The sequence below is a fragment of the Melanotaenia boesemani genome, chromosome 15, assembly GCF_017639745.1.
Source record: "Melanotaenia boesemani isolate fMelBoe1 chromosome 15, fMelBoe1.pri, whole genome shotgun sequence".
NCBI lineage: Eukaryota > Metazoa > Chordata > Actinopteri > Atheriniformes > Melanotaeniidae > Melanotaenia > Melanotaenia boesemani.
This window is the reverse complement of record NC_055696.1, coordinates 12,929,607-12,949,067: the sequence shown is the minus strand read 5'-3', so window position 1 is coordinate 12,949,067 and position 19,461 is coordinate 12,929,607. Positions and strand designations below refer to the sequence as shown.

At 38.7% G+C, this 19,461-nt stretch overlaps 1 protein-coding gene across 1 annotated transcript in view; it reads left to right on the top strand.

Moving 5' to 3' along the window:
• Positions 1-19,136, top strand: part of LOC121654938 (reticulon-4 receptor-like 1) — an 88,417-nt gene extending 69,281 nt beyond the window's left edge. Inside the window, exons 2-3 of the mRNA XM_042009314.1 lie at positions 15,478-15,932; positions 17,064-19,136. Coding sequence (XP_041865248.1) covers positions 15,478-15,932; positions 17,064-17,960 — 1,352 coding nt within the window. The 3' untranslated portion in view covers positions 17,961-19,136. The remainder of the gene's footprint in view (positions 1-15,477; positions 15,933-17,063) is intronic.
• Positions 19,137-19,461: the final 325 nt, after the last annotated feature.

Genomic DNA, 19,461 nt, shown 5'->3' with positions numbered 1-19,461 from the left:
AGCACATGCATGCACCCCGCCAATGTAAAGTATGCAAATGACATTTTCCCATCACTCTCATCTCACTGTGAAAGCTGTAGCGCAATGGATGATACACCTTTAAAAAGCAACAAACAGCCAAATTTCTAGATAAAGAAGAAGAAACAAGAGAAAAGCCTGAACTCATCCATCACACTTTGTGTTATTATAGAAGAAAACTGTTTTTTAAGTGATAGGAAATGGAAAATTGTCCCAAATGTCTTAAAAGTTGTGGTAGTTTTAAACTTTTTTATTTTTATATTTTCTAAGTTTCTTTCTTATTTCATTTCATTTTTTATATGCACAGAAACATTACTGAGTACATTTTCTGGTCATTTTTAATTCAGGTAAATCAGCATCAGTTCATTTAGGGAGAAAAAGAATAACATAGAAGAAAAATGGCTAAATAAATTATAATATGAGTATGTGGTAGTTTAGTCTAACACTTTACAGCCTTTGTTATCTTTTTTTTTTTTTAATTGGAGCAATAAATTCTTGTTAACAGAGAAAAAAACGTCTTGTCACAGTGTTTTTTTTTTCCATTAAAAAGTTACTTTTCTAATTTTTCAGGGTGACAGACTTATTTAAAAGTGTACATGTTCTTTACATGACTGCAAGAGGCTGCTTATCATAAAAATGCAAACACAGGTTGCAATTATAGCGAACACAAAAGACCAGTTTTACTTCTATATCAGACATGTTATTAGCTACAGTATCACAGCAAGTTGCAGCCAGCTAAGCTAAATACATGGAAGATGTAGTTGTCACATCAAGCTGTTAAAAAAAGATAAAATCAGCTCCATCGCCACTAGACTGCAGGCTATAATATGAACACTATAATATATAACTCACTATATTCAATCTGCATTTTATTTGAGCATCCAGTTTCTTAGAGTGTAAATTTACTCATGATGTGTCCTCAAAATCTGAAAACAGTGGTCTTAATAAAGGATCCAGTGGTCTATAGCACTTTTTGCTAACAGCCGCAGAATAAAAAAAAACAAACCAAAAAAATAAAAAAACATGTTCTTAATGTTAGAATGACTGTTAAAATGCAAACTGGTGATAAGATATTAATTAACTCTCCGATATTAAGTGTCCAGTAGGTAAAGATTGGACAAAGATGAGTATGAACATAAGCTAAGAGCTCTGGCATTGCTATTAGATTCCTAAAGCTGATGGATAGTGCTAGTGACAGCTGTCATTTCAGACGGAAAACATCTGCTGTTGACGGCTTATTTTGTTCCATTCTGTGTGAATGAAATTTGCACAGAAAACTGCAGAATCACACAGCAAAAGTAAAATGCTATACAGGCATGACTGTAACTAAGGTAAGCTAATCAGCACCCAGTTACACGGGATAAACAGGCTCCCATCTTTTCAGTTGTTATCTGCGGTATATCATGTTTAACCTGGAATTGAGCATAAAATGAGACTGCGTTGGTTATATTTATGTCTGCATATATATCTTTATTTTTCAAGTTATGTGTAACTTTTAAAAATATTTTTTGTCTTTACCCATCTCACAGCACAGATTTGTGTGCACATGTGTTTTGTCTTGTGCTCTAAGCTGAGAATAACTCTGGATAATTACTTAGTTGTAAAATGTTGTGAGGGCAATCCCAAAGCCTGATGGGAGAGGATGTAAACACAAGCTAAACACAGCAGGAAGTTTTGTACATATGAGTGCACCGACTGTGTGTGCGTGTGCCTAAGTGTGTCCATAGTGTTATGCATGAAACTGTAATCGTTTTTTTAAGGCCAACCAAAAAGATAGCACACTGTACTACAAGTAACAAATCCCGGTGCAGCGAATACAGTGAACAGAGAAATCTCTACAGTTAAAGAGGTGCACAAAATGGCTTCAAAATCCAATTTCCCAACCCTGCTCTACATTCAAGAGAGAATACTTGTTCCCTGAATGCAGCACAAGTGAGAATTTTTTTTCAAGAACATTTTGAAGGACACACACTTTTACTAGTTTATTGTATTTCTACCTATCTCTCAGCACATGTGCCATGCGAGCATTTATGAAACCAGTAGAGGTCAGATGGAATGGTGAAAACATGGTGCCTGTGTTTGCATTTATTTAAGGATTTGGAGGCATTCTGATAAGTAGAAGTCTCATCTGAGATCTGCATGTTTTTGCACGTCTGTGGTACTGTAAGTTTATGCATGTTAATAAATGTATTTCTGAGAAATTTGTGTAGATTGGTGCCTATTCTTAGCTTTGTGAGAGCTCATTTAGGGGTTTTCTAGACTTTGTTTTTTTTTTCTTTTAAATCTACATCACTTCAAAGGAGCACATGCAGAGCTGGGAGCCTTCTAGCATATGGGCATTAATTGAGGGAAAGACAGAAAAGGAGATAAAGAAAGAACAAATTTTGGGATTGAATATGTGCGTGTGTGTGTGTGTGTGTGTGTGTGTGTGTGTGTGTGTGTGTGTGTGTGTGTGTGTGTGTGTGTGTGTGTGTGTGTGTGTGTGAAGAGTGGGGGAGGTTACAGTACATTCTTTACCTCAGTGCACTGAGACATTTCTTCATCATGCAAAACTCTGTGGCAAAGAAGTTTATGACTTAAAATGAACACACATAAACACGCACATTTTTATGCTTTACTGCTTTTGCTCGGTGGCATTTTATTAGTTAGAGGTGAAATGAGGAAAATCCAGCAACCTGCTGTCTCTAGCATCAAAATGAGAGTTCTGGACTATACTGCATCAACCTTAAATCAAACACAGACACATCTAGAAATTAAGGTTGAGGAGGAGAAGGAAAATAGTATGGTGAGAGATGGTTGTAAAGAACAGGTGAGACAATGAAAAGCTTGTGCAGTCATGGTAAGGGTGGGCTGAATGAATATAAAAGAAGGACAGAGGTGGATATATGCATTCATATTGATTTCCATCTGGTGGTTGTTATTGTGTGTGTGTTTTCTGATTTATTGCACAATACCTGTGTACTTGGGATGATGTGTTTCTGAAACAATAGAAGTAGTACAAGCTTGAAGAAGAAAAAGTGCCCACTGTTTGCATGTGGTTATTAATATAAGCTTTAATGTGAACCTCATTTTGTGTTATTCTCATGTTTGTGTGTTTTTCATTGTGGGCTCACGTTTGTCTATGCTGTGTGTGGCCCTGAGAGCACTGATGGAGTTGTGATGAGCATTTTGTGCCCTCTGTGCTGAAAGAGATCAGCACCCTTTCCATTCAGTACTTGTCACAGGTGAGGAAGAGTAGCAGTGATAGAATTCAAAATCTGCAATAAAAAGTCCTTCACCAAAATTTAACCTTCAGATAGCACTTCCTCTCAATATGCGGATAAATCGGAATGCAGTCGTAACCTTTACCCAGATGTTCAAAATAGAAGAAAATGAAAACCTTAGTAGTGACATGCCTTTCTACAAACAGTGTCTATGAAAACTTTGTATGAACTATCAAAATGAAGAGTGACAAAACTGAGAGCTTCCACAAAAGCTTTGAAGAAAGAGGGCACATTTTATCTCTAGTGTGGGAAGAGAGGTCTGGATTATGGTCAAGGCATGTCAGGCAGCTCTTTGGGAAAGAATAACTTGGTTTTGTTGACTTTGAGCTTTGTAAAATTTTCATACACTAAAAAGCTATTTAGCACACTGAAATGAAATAAGTGATCAAATTTGAGGGGGTGGAAAAAGGAGTACTAACAGATTGTAAGAATCTAAAGCAGAACCTGAAAAACAATATTGGCCCATCGTTTCTGTCTCATAAAACACATAAAAAGCTGGGATAATGGGTGTGACATGTGATAAAAGAATGACAGAATATAGTCTAAAACACTAAATAACCCACAGAGTTGTTTTTAAATGTATGCTAAGAATTGTGAGTGATAGTTATTTCTTTAACACTTGTCTCAATACCGTGTTTACTGCTACAATATGCTTAACACAGTGTGCTTCCAAATACACACCAGAGCCCATCAGTTAACCTTTCGTCCAAAACACTTTACTGCCACCAAAATAGTTCATAATTCAACAAAAAGTGACTTGTGCTGCCTTAACAATAACAACTGCTTTCACCCAGCAATGATATTGGAGCACTGAATGTTCAGCGAGCTAAAAACACAACTATGAGCATTGCAAATGTCATAAAATGTTTCCGTCTCCTTTCCTTTGGCAGAAATTTCTTTGTTGTACTGTAAAAAGGCAAGGGCTTCTAAATAACTAGTCACAAGAATATATAATCTATGAAGAAATGAAGAAATAAAGAAATAAATAGGTTGCTGTAGTTGAAAGTAATACAACATTTTTGTGTTTGGTTAGGATCACGTATGGGCAGGGATGTAAGTTCATGTGAGCAGTACATGCTGTGTGGTACAGTCTGGGTTTTATGAATGAAGCTGTATGTGTACAACAGTACGTGTGTCTGTGTCTATATGTATAAGTTAGAGCATCTTTTTTACATTTTAAGTAGGGTTCACATTTGTGTTTTGTAGCTAAATGCCTGCATCCATAATGTTGGAAAATCAGTAGAATGTCTAATATATCTCAAGCATTAACAGCATACGGCATTCTGCTGTTGATTATTAGAGACATCCTTTCATTCTTTTCATAATGCACTTAGAATTAACCTCTGAGTCAACAAATAAGAAAAACGTTAAATGACCATTCAACCCACACATTTCATCTTTTATCCACTTATTGTAGTGAAAGGGTCTTAAGCTGTAACAGTTATTCAGTTTAAAACCCGCTCTCATCACTATGAAAATATTCTTTTTATTAGAAAAAAAAAAAAAAACAAAACAAAAAAAAAAACATCCGGACACAAAACAGACTGGGTGATGTGGGCTGGATGTGGGGAAGGGTGGATAGTAATACAGTAACCCTTTCATAGTTTATTCATTCATTCAAATTACATTGTAGTTGCAAGCAGTTAGAAACTTTTATATCACTTGAGCTGGGGTTGGGTTCAGTCAAGTATTGTTTTCTATGTTAAAGCACCAGTGAAAAAGTTATAGCCTTGCAATAGTAGAAGTAGTTGAGCAGCCTTTATGGTCACTTTTATATGCATAAAACACATCTGAAGTTGTTCAGTGACTCAAACAGCCAGACGAACAGGCTGCATAAAATTTATTGATTTTCAGTCACTTTCCTCACATTAATAAACAGGAGCATTCAGTTTCTTCCCGTAGTCCTGCTTCCTCAAAGTGAAGTAGTATATTTAGCAATTTCATGGTGCATAGTGAGCATAAAGCTCACCAGCAGAGATTATGATTGTACTGCAGGAATCTTTGAAGGGTTCCTGAAAGTGTTTTGTAATGTTTGGAGATGTTTTTATGCTGTGACTGTTTCATCATTGGAATCTGCTACAGCTGCTATGAAACTAAGCTACACAGCTAACATCCTCTGTTTCAAACTTTTCAGACACTTTTTATACATATAATCTTATCATATAAGTATTTTATGCTGTAGACATTGACTCAAGAGGATCAAAATTATGAGAGAATTGAGAAATAAACAGACTACAACCTTGAAGGAGCCATAGAGGAAGTCCACAGGGAGCAGCATTATAAAAAGAGACAGCAGAAGAAGAGGAAGATGAGGCTCTTCAAGATTATCTTCACCTTCACAGCAGCCAAACTCCATGACTAATGTTGAAGTTTAGCTGACAACCTTCAAGTTGGCCAGATCTTATGACTGATTTAAGGATTTTAACTGACATGCTTTTCTTGCTTCATCCATCTCTCTTTAGCTGATGGAAAAGAGCTGTGACACCTTCTTTTCTCTCAATCTTCTTTCCTCCCCCTTTCACTGCCCGCATCATAATTCCCGACTGCTGTGTCGTCTACACCATTTCTGTCATTCCACCTGAATGAATTTTCTTCAAGAAGTACAGTATGAAAAATGTCAACAAGAAAAGCTGGCCAAAGGGGAGGTGTAGTACTTTGCAGCGCTAATACTGTGCTAATGGTGTTTTGAGGACCGTTACATTGGTATCAGATGAAAATTATTAGAAACAGTGTGACAGTCTGGATTTAGATTGAGGGGGTTGACCCAGAAAATTCATTTCTGTGTAGAATACTGTACATATAGTTATGCTCTCAAGTCATTAATCATTTTGTCACTGTAGGTCTCACATTTATCAGCCGCTGAAAAACGCAGTTTGGAATCTAACTGAGTGCGTCAAGCGCTGCCAGTTCTATAGTGGTTAAAGTCATGCTCCATTGGGAGTCTTTTTAATGAGAAACCCGAACCCGATTGGCTCTTTCAAAAGCAAGTGTAAAGTAGCATGTTATCCCTTTTGGTTGAGACTGAAGCTCAGAGGGGATCGGGCTTTTTACCTCTACATGTAAGGCAGGCTCCGTCACTGTCTTCTTTAAATCTTATTTAGAGACTCATCTTTTTTCCTTGGCATTCAACACACCATGAGTTAGTTGTATGCGAGTTATAGTGATTTGTGCCAATGTATTCTTCATGTACAGCACTTTGGTCAAATATTGTTGTTTTTAAATGTGCTTTATAAATAAATTTGGATTGGATCCCATCAAACAGCCTTGTGACAGATGATCTCTCGGTCATGTCACTGTGTTGAAATTGCACACTTCACATGACATTCTGGGTATTTGGATTAGTAACCCTTCATCTCATTTGGCGTCTTCCTCCATCCACTTTTCTTGTCTCTTGTCTGGAATCTGTGTGTGCCTGATTTACAAGCTTAATCCCCAAGCATGACAGAAATTTCCCGCTCTGAGAGCTTCCAAAACAAACTGTGCAAACAAGGTGTAAGACCAGAGAGTGTCACTATGAGAAATTTATATAATAACAAGTCTTGATGTACTTTTAACAGGCTTTATAATAGAGACAGATGGGGAACTAAGCGAACAAATGGTAGGAGATTGGAGGATGCCGAGTGATTCATACCTGCAGATAGGAAGAGATATCTTCCTGGTGCTGGAAGGATTGGACAAACACTTATTTAAAGAAGAAGCAACTCGCCCCCATGCTGCACTTTCTCTTCCTCTTTTCATCGGCTTGCTGAGCAGGCTCATTTCTCGCCGCCTTCCAACAAGGACATCTGCCAAAGAGCATTCCAGATCTGGTGATGGCAAGACAAAAGGAGGGCAACCAGCCCTTCAGCTGCAACACGTGCACATTCATGCACAGCATTTCAGCAAACACAGATTCCTGCTGCCAGATCAGCTTCAGTCAGCCATGAAATTCCTATGATTGGTGTGTTGGTTGCTCTGCTGGGGCTACTCATCTGTGACTTTGTGTGTGCACGGGGCACTTTGCTTTTGCATTTATTACTAAGTGTGTGAATTGAGCATTGAAAGTGCAGTGGCAGGTTTTTCACTAATCACCAGGTTCATGGTTCGAGCCCCACCTGAACATGCCCCTTGCTTTCCATGGACACGTCCCCCTGCTGGTCTTTGTTACCACAGTTTCAGAGAGGAACGAGAAGGCAGAGAGCAGTGCTGTGCACCCGCTCGTATCTTTCCACTAATAGGCCGGATTTAACTAGGAAAAGCTGCGACCTGCATCCTCTGATTATGCATGTGAAGAGAGTGTCTGTGTGTTTGTGTGTGTGTATGGGACGAAGGCGTGGGCAAAGTTTTTCAGAGTATAATTAGACCCTGATTAGTGTTGAGATAAGCTTAGCCTTTCAAATGACCCAATTATTGCATGTAAAGGGGGTAGGGGTTATTTATGCGTCTGCTCTCTTCTTCTCTGTCGCACTATCAGAAAAATACACACTTGCAGTGATCAGAGTTGTGTGTGTATTTTTAATGGGCCACTATGTTATATGCTGAACAGATGTCACAACTAGGGGTTGAGGGGAAGGGGGGGCAGAAGAGAAATCACTATGACTGTTAGAGTATAACATGCACCAAATAGGGCTAACACTAATTGTAACACACCTTTTAAAATAGCTTTCAGGCAGGCCTTTTTGTTTGTTAAACAAACGAGGCATCTCTGAAAGTGATTTGATTATTCTTTCATTATTGCTTCCCTGCTGGACAAAAGACAGAAAACACTGCTGTGCAGGAGATTCCATAGTTAGAAACCTACTACATGTATGTGTTTCGATGCATCAATAAAAGCTGCAGTTCCCCATTTCAAGATTTCCTTTCTAATATCTTGCAGATTCACAAGAAGCAGAAATTCTGAATAAAGACACCACAAAAGCTGCAAGTAGAAACTAGAGAAATTAACACATCAGCTTTAAGGTATTATTGCTAAATTTGTTGTTATGGTTTGACAGGACACAGTTTGTTTGTATTGTGACACTAATGAAAAAACTTCATAAAGTGGGGACCAAAACACCTAAAAATGAACATCTTCACTTTCACTAATAAACCCAACATCTGCCAAACTAGGATGCACATCCAACTCGTCAAGTTTGTACAGAGGCACAAACACACTAGAGGTTCATGACAGTTTCTGCTGTGTGGAGACAGTCCAGGCAAATTTTGATGTTTCTTTAAATAAGCATGGAAGAGAAGGATATCATGTGAATTCTTGGGATTTTATACAGAAGCTAAGCACTCAATCTGCTTTCTGCACGGCACTATGAAGGGGGAAGGAAACAATGTTTTTAAACCACATTTAGGGGCAACATAAACAGAGGTTTTCAGTCTTTTTAGGTTTGAGTGGTTTTATGTCTCAGTGTCCTTTGAAATTACAGTTATGCGTTGCTCTCGCCATTCAATAAGATATGAGCCTGGTCTTATTTAACCTACAATAACTGCCCAGAGATATTTTCAAAATGGCTGCTGAGTGGAGAGACTTCTCTCTGTAAAGACATTAATATCTAATTTTGTTTTTGTTGTGAAGAGGTATTAGCTGCCTGGATGGCCCAGTTCAATGAGCAACATGTTTGACCTCGCGGTTAAAGAGCTTGATCTGGTTTCTGGTGTTTTTGTTTAGGTACAATCAATTATCATAACTGATGATTAATTAGCCAAATGATTGTTAGAATGTGGCTTGTAATACATGCTCAGTAAGGTAGTTCACATAAAAGCTTTCCAACAATAAGTGGTGCGTCAACACTTTACTTAGAGTTACATTAAATTTTAATGTAAGTGCTTTAGGATTTCTAGTATTTTTTCCAGCACTCTGCCTCCTGCTACATGCCAGGTTTTTTTACTTCTTCAACTCTTAAGATGGTTTTTAAACAGTCCAGCAAGGATAAAAGCAAGGGTGCATCTACAACTGCATCAGTTACAGAAATCAACTGGTACTTTAAATGGTTTGCTTATAGCATTGTGTGACTGTTTTTGTTTTTTTTTTGTTGTTTTTTTTTTGTATAATGTCACAGCAGTGGAAATGAAGGAAACTTCCAACATAACAAAACAGGAACTCTTTAGTTTAAAGGAATCAGTGATGCAGAGCTGGTGGTATTGACCTGATTTGTCTTCAGTATGAAGATGGATGTAATGGTTGTGTACTATATTGCATGAGAAGGCCAGATTATTTACTGCAGAGATATTTCAGCTGTGTCTTTGAAGCAACGACGGCATTTAAATCTCTCATTAACTCTGCCAAAGATTTATCACCATTTAAATGAGCAACGCTAAATGATCTTTGGGATTATGCTAAGCTAAATCAACCACTAACAAGAGGCAAACAGCATCTATATTGAGTGCCTGAGCTAGCTGTACTGCCTCCCTGTCTTACTCGCCTCCTTCTTGCCATTTTTGTAAATTTATGTTTTGATTCTATTCTATTTCTTTTTTTTACTTTTGCTTTGCTTTTTTCTATTTTCTCTTTTTTTTTTTATCCTTGCACTGCTGCTAATTAGTGTTGACTGTGTGTGTCTGCACGTGGGTGCATGCGCCTGCAGCCAGCTTTCATGTGTGTATGTGTTTACCTGAAGAACATGGTAGTTTCATTGTGACTAAATTTTTTCTCCATGCAAGTGCAAGTGTGTAATCATTTTCAAGGTGTTTATCTGAGTCACCTCACAAAAGGTCACAGAATTAGCTGGCAATTTGTCGGAAGCCCGTTGTGCTATGTGCAGAGCAGACAGACATTCACACACCTACCCATGTAATGATCCACAGTTCACAGTAGATCCCTGTCATCCCCGCCATCCTTTTTTTAGCTAGTTTCACTTGCTCTGCTCTCTTTCCCTCCCACACTGACGAGCTATGCCTCTGCTTTCATGTTATAAGAGTTCCTCATTCCCTTTGAGCTTGATATTGCCCATTCCTCCCCTCTCTTGCTCCCCTCCTTTTCTCTTCCTTCTCTTAGTTTCTCCTGAGTTTGCCAGAGTGAGTGGCAGGTGTCTCCTGCAGATGCCAAGCTGTTCTTGGAAGGCAGTTGTGACGATGGCCTGACAAGCAGCGTGTGTGCTTGTGCTGCTTTTTTTTTCCCCCCATTCTTTTTTTTCTTTCCCTTCTGTGGGTGTTTGTGCAGATAATGATTTGTGCAGGGAAATAAGAGCGAGAGAAAGAAAAAAAAGGGTTCTTGTAATTGAACCCTGACTGTGCTTGATGAAGCTTTTGGCTAATATCTAACTAGGGAAGCTAAGATGAAAATCTAGCCAAACAAGCAGCAGGAAATGGACTTGGAGACAAAGAGAGCAACAGACTGAAGGAGGTTTGATTAAATAAGCATCTCTTGCTGAAACAGACAATGACCTTCATGAAATGGAAAGCATGAATGTTTACAACCCCAAAAAGGACCAATGGAAACAATCATTTGTGTGATTACAATCCAATTGAGTTGACATTTTAACAATTGTCAGTACAATTCCCCCTGCCGAAAAGTTGTCATGTGCTACAATGACAGATAAGACCACCCAGCATCATGGTCCAAAGTCAGTAATGCATGTCCCTACAGTCAGGTTAAAAGTTCTTATGAAAAGCTTTCACAGAAGTAGGAAAGCTGTTACGACAGCAGATTACTTTCAGAGTATCTTTGGGTTATTTTTTGGAACTGATGACAGTTGAGAGGCGACAGTAACTGATAGAAAATACAAATGCAACACAGGCCCTAGGATGGACTCAAACAGCAGATGTTGTGGTTTGTAGTTGGGGTTGTAACCCTACAGCTGTTCCATTCCTTTAATGGCTCCCACTCTGTGGTCAAGAATAATTTAGATCAAACAATTAAATATCATGCTCTGACATATAATGCGCAGTGTCTGTTTGATAAATCATTTTATTTGGCAACATATGCCAGCCTTAACATTGCATTCATATCAATACACTGACTTTAAGCAGCAGGAGTTACTTAGATGAAAGCTAACCAAGGCATTTAACACAGCACATGGGAGCATGCACTATAAAGAAAAAGGGTAAAAAGGTTTTAAGATATCTTGATGTTGTTTTAAGTGAGAGTTGTCGGTTTAGGACTTGGAGCTTGATGTCTTGGCAAAATGTTAATATAGTTGCACATCCACAATGAGGAGCAGAACAATATTATAAACATACAGTAATAAAACCTGTTTTTATATGACACATCCAAAGCTTTTGGGGGAGCCTTTGTCTGACGTGCACCATGACTTTGCACATCATGTGCATGCGCATATATATTAGTGCACGTAGCACCGTCAAAAATATGGTTACTACAAAAAAAAAAAAAAAAAAAAAAAAGAAAACTCTGCTACTACTGTATGCAGCTTGTTTAGTCAGAAACAGGGACAGAAGATTCTTTTAACAACCAAAAAAAAAAGCATACAAACCGTTTTTTGTATGGACGCTCACAGCACTCTACAAAAACAAAGCTGCTGTCCATGGTGCTGAAGGAAACAGAGCAGATCACATTTGGAGGATTTAATTAATTTAATTAATTAAATAAATACACAAACACAACACAAAGCTGACAAATTATTGCTATTCTTTTCAAGACGCATCAGGAATCTTTTTGAAAAATTAAATGTAATAGGACACACCCTCAAAGTATCAGTTGAATGTCTTTAGTGGAACTCCTGTGCCTTTCAGGGGAGCCGAGCTCCCCTTAGCTCCCCCATAATTCGAACCCTTGGCACATCCAAATATATAAAAGCAAAAAGAATTCAACCACTTCCTGGGAACATGAACACACCCTACTGAAACTCTTAAACTCCTCTTTCTGTGCCACATAAAAATTACTTCAAAGTAACTCTGTCATTGTACAGGAATGGTTTACAAGACATTTTGAATATAATAAATAAAGAATAGAAATGCATAAATAAAATGAATGAAATTTCTCCAAAACTACATGTTGACAGTGAGCTGCTCCCCTCATAGTCAAGCTACATTACAGCTTTTCTATTAAAGGCAATCATCTCATTTAATTTGTCTGCAAACTTAAAACAAACATCCACAGTAAATATGCAGACAGAGATGATCACTTCCCTCAGATGGGAAACACGTGTATGAAGGGGAAAACAGAAAGATAGCAGATATAATTGGAAAGAATGAAAAGGGTAAAGGGGAAGTCATATTTACAGCAATGATGAAAATGTAGATAAAAATGTAATACTGCAGGGGTAAACAAAAGGCAACAAGGGAGCAAAAGCAATTGGAAATGCAAACAAATGCTAGGAGCAATATCATCTCAAGCATGTGTCAAGCAGGCTTGTACGGAAGATTTGAGGAAAAATGCAATGGGAGACAGCATTCATTAATTGACGAGAGATCACATTAGTGATTTGTGACAAAACTGAGATTTAAAATCAATAAAGACATATTTCTATTCAAGCAAATACAATATTGTTCAGGTATGTGTTGTCAAGTGATTCTCAGCAAGAACCTCAGCAAGAACCTCCAAAGAAAGACACATGTACACATGTAATATAGTTCACACACTTGCTCACAAAATAACAAACAGCAGCTTTACACCTAATTAAAATACACAGCAGGTGGGGCTGAGCAGCAAAAAGAAAAAGCTGTAGAGGAAAGAGGGTGCAAATGTTCAGGAGAAAGCAGGAACTGATGCATGAAGCAAGCAAGGCTGGTTCAGGTGGACCGATAAAGAACAGAGTGACAGACTCATTCTGAAATCCTGCAAGACGGACAAGCAGCTGTGTGTTACTGCACAACTTGACATGAGAAATCATATAGATAGGTCACCATGACTGTAAGAAGAAAGTTATCTGTTTAAAACTGATAAGGAGGAGTGTGTGTGTGGGTTTGTGTGTGTGTGAGTGTGTCAGGATGTTTTATACTGTACATCTGTAAAGCTCTTCAGCAAAACCACCAAAATGATAAATTTGTATTCATCCCTTCCATTTTTATTATTCAACTCCCATCCAACCTTTCCACCAGTCTTCCAGTATGAATGCATCACATGCTCAAACAAAACCACAAAGTCTGAAGTTTTAAATTGCTGTTAATGACAGTGATCCTGATCTGCTGCTAAACTTATTGAAATTTCCACAGAATTTTTTTAAAAATTCAGCTTGTTAGTTTAGTAAAATTGTGAAATAAAATGTTGTGATGAAATACTTCCACCTTGGCTGTTACTTTAAGCTGAAAGATTATTTAACAAACAAATTTCTTGATTTCAATGCTTTATAGTGTTTATACACTCTTTAATTAATCTTACATTAAATTAACGGTTTACGTTTTTTATTATTTATTTATTTTTTTGCAAATCATTGCTTTACATAATTATTTACATTTTACTTAGTGTCCCCGCTGTCTTTTAGAAGTGGTTGCTGTATGTACAAGTGTAAATTTAATACAGCCTCATTATATAATAATATGCAGTGAGTAATAAAACATGTTTTACTGCTTTAATCATACATCATTAAGAAGTACTTCATGTATCATAAATTTGCTCCTAAATTATAGATTATTATTCAGGATTAAATGGTGAAAAAAAACATGCATAAATCCACAAATAATGAAGTAGATGTTTGTATCAATATTAATTAAATCATGCAATATTCAAGGTTTGCACAGTATTTGTTTACTCTAGGTAAATGACAGGGAAGCAGCTGAACCGTCATGATGTAAGCTGATTATGTTTTTTTTGTGTGTGTGTGTGTGTGTGTGTGTGTGTGTGTGTGTGTGTGTGTGTGTATTTTTATTTATTTTTTTTATTAGAAAAGGTCATCCTTGTCAACTCAAAAAAATGCCTCAGATAAATGTCACATTCATGGAGACAGATATAACAAACACAAGTACATTATATTACTATGGCCCACAGTCTCACACACACACACACACACACACACACACACACACACACACACACACACACACACACACACACACACACACACACACACACACACACACACATGTGGGATAATACTCCAGTGTCCCATGCTCAGAGCCTGCTGTTCTTTAACATAACAGCACTGTTCCAGCCAGCCTGGCATCTGTCCATCACATCTGTTCATTTTTACCGACACATCAATGTCTTTGCATACTTCTGATATCATGCACTGTCTGCTCCCTTAGCTTAAATGTGATTAGAGTCACATGCCACTACAAACTAAGTCTTAATATAACCTTTGGAAGATGTGGCAGTTGGTCTAAATGTTCTGATTGTTCACAAAAATCATATCATGGGCTCAAATTAAAATGGTTTACATAAGGAAATACAACCATGTACACATATGGTGTTCATATTGCATTTCATCTCTGGCTCTGTTAGAATATTACAGGATCACTCTGTCTTCCCCTTTAGCTCTATCAGCTTTACCCCCCTCCCACGTTTTTTAATCTCTCCAGTCCTGAGACACATAAAACAATGAAATGATCTAAGGTTGGGAAGAAAAAGTCAAATAAATAAATAAATGTGAGTGACATGATGGGAATCTGAAAACAAAAAGTAATATCCACTTCACAGGCCTGCTGCAGATGATTTCTTCGCCTCATCCTCTGCCTCATCTCCCTCCGTTTTTTCTTGGTTTCCCTTATTGTGGGAAAGTATTACAGGTGTGCTGCGTGTTTGCTTGTAAGGAAGAGATATATCGATTTTCTGTCACCTTTGGAGGATAACCAAAGGATATAATGCTGTGCATGATTGGTTGATGTGTGTGTCTGTGTGTGTGTCCCACTCTGTCAAGACTGCCACAGGGAACCACAAAAATAGAGGTAAGCACCTCTCTGAATATCATACTGCCACACAATAAAAGACATCACACTTGCAAGTAATTTAGCATTTTCTTTAAAAAAAAAAGGGGGAAAAAGAAAGGACTTCATAGATTTTTCAAGGTTTATGTGACACAGGTAAAAATGATCTTGTGAATTTCAGATTCAGATAACGGTAAAGGGTAGGGGAGGCTCAAATATTTTTGACAATGGACTCACAAAGCAATACATGAATGTATGCTGAGCGTATGTGTGTAAGAGAGATTTGTGTCAGCACTGTAATTTGTCTGCACTGAACCGTGCCCATTGTTGTCCTTGTAAACTGAGATCAATGACTGTTTTATTCAAGATGTGTCTGATAACAGAATGTCTGCAGTATGAATTCAATTAACCCTGCTTGCATCTCTCTTTCTCTCCCTTACTCTGTCCCTCTATGTTTCTCTTCTCTCAGGTTATGGTGGGGTGGAGTTACTGTTGGTGTTGTGTGGCCTGGATCTCTCTATGCCCTGTCCTCGCCACTGCATCTGCTACACTTCACCTAGCACCGTTTCCTGCCAAGCCCACAACTTCCATGCCGTGCCCGAGGGCATCCCTGCTCAGAGCGAGCGTGTCTTCTTGCAAAACAACAAAATTCAACGGTTACTCCGTGGTCACTTCTCGCCCACCACCACTATGTTGTGGCTTTATTCCAACAACATCTCCTACATACAGCCATCCACCTTCCATGGTTTTGACCGTCTAGAAGAGCTAGACCTGGGGGACAATCAGCACCTAAAGGCTATTGCTTCTGACACCTTCCTGGGCCTGGGTCGGCTACATGCCCTGCACCTGTACCATTGCGGCCTGATCAGCCTGCCTGCAGGGATCTTTTCGGGCCTAAATAATCTCCAGTATCTCTATTTACAGGTACTGGAATGCTGGCTGCCTTTTATTCCTGCTTTACATCACATTTGCAGCTGCACTCACATAACAGCATTATTTGTCCATAAGCCTGCAGTTATTGCTAATGAATTGGAACTTGGAACTCAAATGGCATCCTTAATGTAGTACAAAATTATAAAAATAAAAAAACTGAGGCCCCGAGGTGCAAGGTAAGGCAGTGTGGAGAAAATGCAAGAACACACTGACATTTTCAAACACACAATCACATCTCACAAAACTCCCCCCCCAAAAAAACACAAAGACAAAGACGCATAAAAAAAGATAGAAAACACAATGAAACAAAAACAAAAAAGAAAACTGTTTTAATCTATGAAAAAACAGAATCAATTTACAAAATAGAAAACACAATATCAGAAAGAAAAAAATTGACATCTAAGAGTCATTATAAAATGCATAGTTCCTTCTTTTTTTATATATATTTTTGTTTGTTTTTGTCATAACAGTTATTTTCTGTGTTAAATTGTTGGATATTAGGCAAGGCAAGTTTATTTATATAGCACATTTCATGTACAAGACAATTCAAAGTGCTTTACATAAACAAAAGCATTACAGATGGTGCATAAAAAGCATTAAAAAGCAGTAAAATCACAGTTAATATTGTTGTGAAGCTCAGGTCCATTGACTCCCCCACAAAAATGTATATTTGTTTAGTTATTAACATCTATGAGGAAAAAGGATTCCATCATACTTTAACCTTAAACACACCACTCAATGATTGAGTAAATTGTGTGAGCCGCAGAGAGCTGTACAGATTACAGATTATCCGATAGTCCAGCTTTTCCCCGAACTTCAAGTGTTCAACTTTGTGACTCAAATCTGTGTGACACAACAACCTATTCACTATGTTGTATAATATAAAATATTGCAATCTTTTTGACATATTGTGCAATACTGGCCTAGCAAACCAGTGATACAAAGGCTTGCTTACTGCTTGTTACACTTATGATAAAAATTATTTTATCCAATAGCAAATATTACATGGAACACAAAGTTTACACAAGTTACCCATAATCAAATGGATATTATTCTCTCTCTCTCTCTCTCTCTCTCTCTCTCTCTCTCTCTCTCTCTCTCTCTCTTTCTCTCTCTCTCTAGGACAACCAGCTAGAGTTCTTGGAGGATGATCTGTTCATCGACCTGCTTAACCTCAGTCATCTTTTCCTGCATGGCAATCGACTATGGAGTCTTCGCCAAAACACTTTCAGAGGTCTGGGGGTCTTAGACCGGCTTCTTCTGCACCAGAACAAAATCCAGTGGGTTGATCGTCAGGCTTTTCATGACCTGCGGCGTCTCACCACCCTATACCTGTTTAATAACTCCCTAACTGAGCTATCTGGTGCCACCATGACTCTGCTGCCAGCCCTGGAGTACTTGCGTCTCAACGACAACCCCTGGGAGTGTGACTGCAAGGCCCTGTCACTATGGGATTGGCTGCGGCGGTTCAGAGGCTCCACCTCCTCACTGATGTGTGTTTCACCACCAGAGCTGACAGGAAAGGACCTGAAGACGCTGAAGAAAGAGGAGCTTCCCAGCTGCCTGTCCGGGCAGGGTCACCCACACGGCGCCCCTGGTGGAGAGATGGAGCACGGAGAGTCTTTAAACCACCTGAATCGTCACAGAAACCATCACAACCATCATCAGCGGCCATACATGCCCCATGGGGACCAGTACAGCTTGCCTTCACCCTCACCCCTGCCACGGCCACCCAAGGGAAGCCGCAAAAACTGTACCCGCCGGGGACGCAAGACAAAAGGGGGGGTCAATGAGGTGCAGGTACTTCAGGAGGGGGCAGAAAAAGACTATACTCCAGATGGAGATAAATATGACATGTCTGGAGGAAGAAGGAGGAACAAGTGCATCCCCAGAACTTCTGTTGGCCCACCAAGTGGGGTCCAAAGAGCTACTAATAAAGCAGGTTCACACCTTGCAGAATACATTTCCTATTTCTCATCAGCTCTCATGCTGTCAGTCTATTTTGTGATCTTACGCTGAGACACAAGATGAATTTGTTTGTGCTGGTGATGCAACTTTATAAATCATCATCCTGAAACACCCTGTCCTGGCTCTTCAAGGAAGCATGAATGGATAACTGTGCATAAAGAAGATTCTTGAGTATCCCTACAGAATCACTGCAGGGACCCTTATCATAATCAGTACACGGAAGTCAGGGAAAACAATTAAGCCCATCGTTTTGATGATGTCAGCAAGGGAAGCAACAGGAAAACTTTGCCTCTTTGGCATCTGCTTCTTCATTGAATTTATGTTCCTATAAACACTGTACAGCCACATAAAATAATGAGCCAATAATTCATTTTAATAAAAGAAAGAGCACATAGTACATATCAAAACAGTTAACCCTCTTGACTCCATGGCATTTTCTAAGCACAACCTTGATCTGTCACTCAAGACAAAATCATTTATAGCGATCTCTGCTCACTGAGCAGTACCTTAAGATCAAGAAAAAAAGTTCTACACACACAAGTAGCAGTGAAATGAGTCATTGTGAAGGGTTTTACCAGTAATAGCTATAATCACTGTCAATCTACTGATAGAGTGGCTTTACTCCCACATATCATGACAGCTTTAATGCTTGTCTGTATTGTTAGCATCTGAAAAACACAGCTAAAATTGTGACACAATAACATAACCGCCAAATCTTTAAACCAGTCCTGTTGAAGATCATTGTTTGTTCTCATATTTGCATCCCAACCTAAAAAGCCATTCAGAACTAACAAATCATTTTAATAGCCAGCATATCCCATCCTGTGTGAATGAGAGTGAAGATCTTTGTTCCTGTTTGTATAAGGTGTCCATGAAAAAACACAAAACAATTAAAATTACAACTAACACTGAAGCCATGTGGATAGAATGAAGCCTGACATCAAGAGTGCCTAAAGGAAGCCAGTTTCAATAGGGACAAACTATTGAGGCAAGAGACGGTTTCATTCGCTCCTCATCCTTACTGGCTTCAAAATACAGGCACCATCTCTACAGGCCAAGGAATAGCTGGGGCTCCAACTTGACTCATAAAACTTTGGATTCCCTGAAATTGATATGCACTTTCCTCTGTAATGCAGTGATATCATTCACAGAAATGTTTCAGAATCAGGAAAAACAACCTACTTTTATTTGTAAGTACCAGTGAGGGGGACCCTCCAGGAGAATATGTACAGTACAGTATCTGTCATGACCCACAAAAGGAAAAGGGACTCACAAACTGCTATTCTTCCTTCTTCCTCCTCTCTGACACAGTGTGCTACAGAACAGATGGATTTGATGACCTACAAGCTTGATTGGACAGTTGGATTTTATTGCTGCTAAGTCTGAGGAGAGAAAATCCCACAGTTGTTTCAGAGGCCTGGGACTCTTCCTCGGGAATTAATAAAGACAGTGAAGACTATGGGACGCTGTGCCATTTTTGAACTGGAGCAGATAAAGCACACAAACCCCATGACAAAGCCAAATTAATCACCTTCACAGCCCACTGCAAACC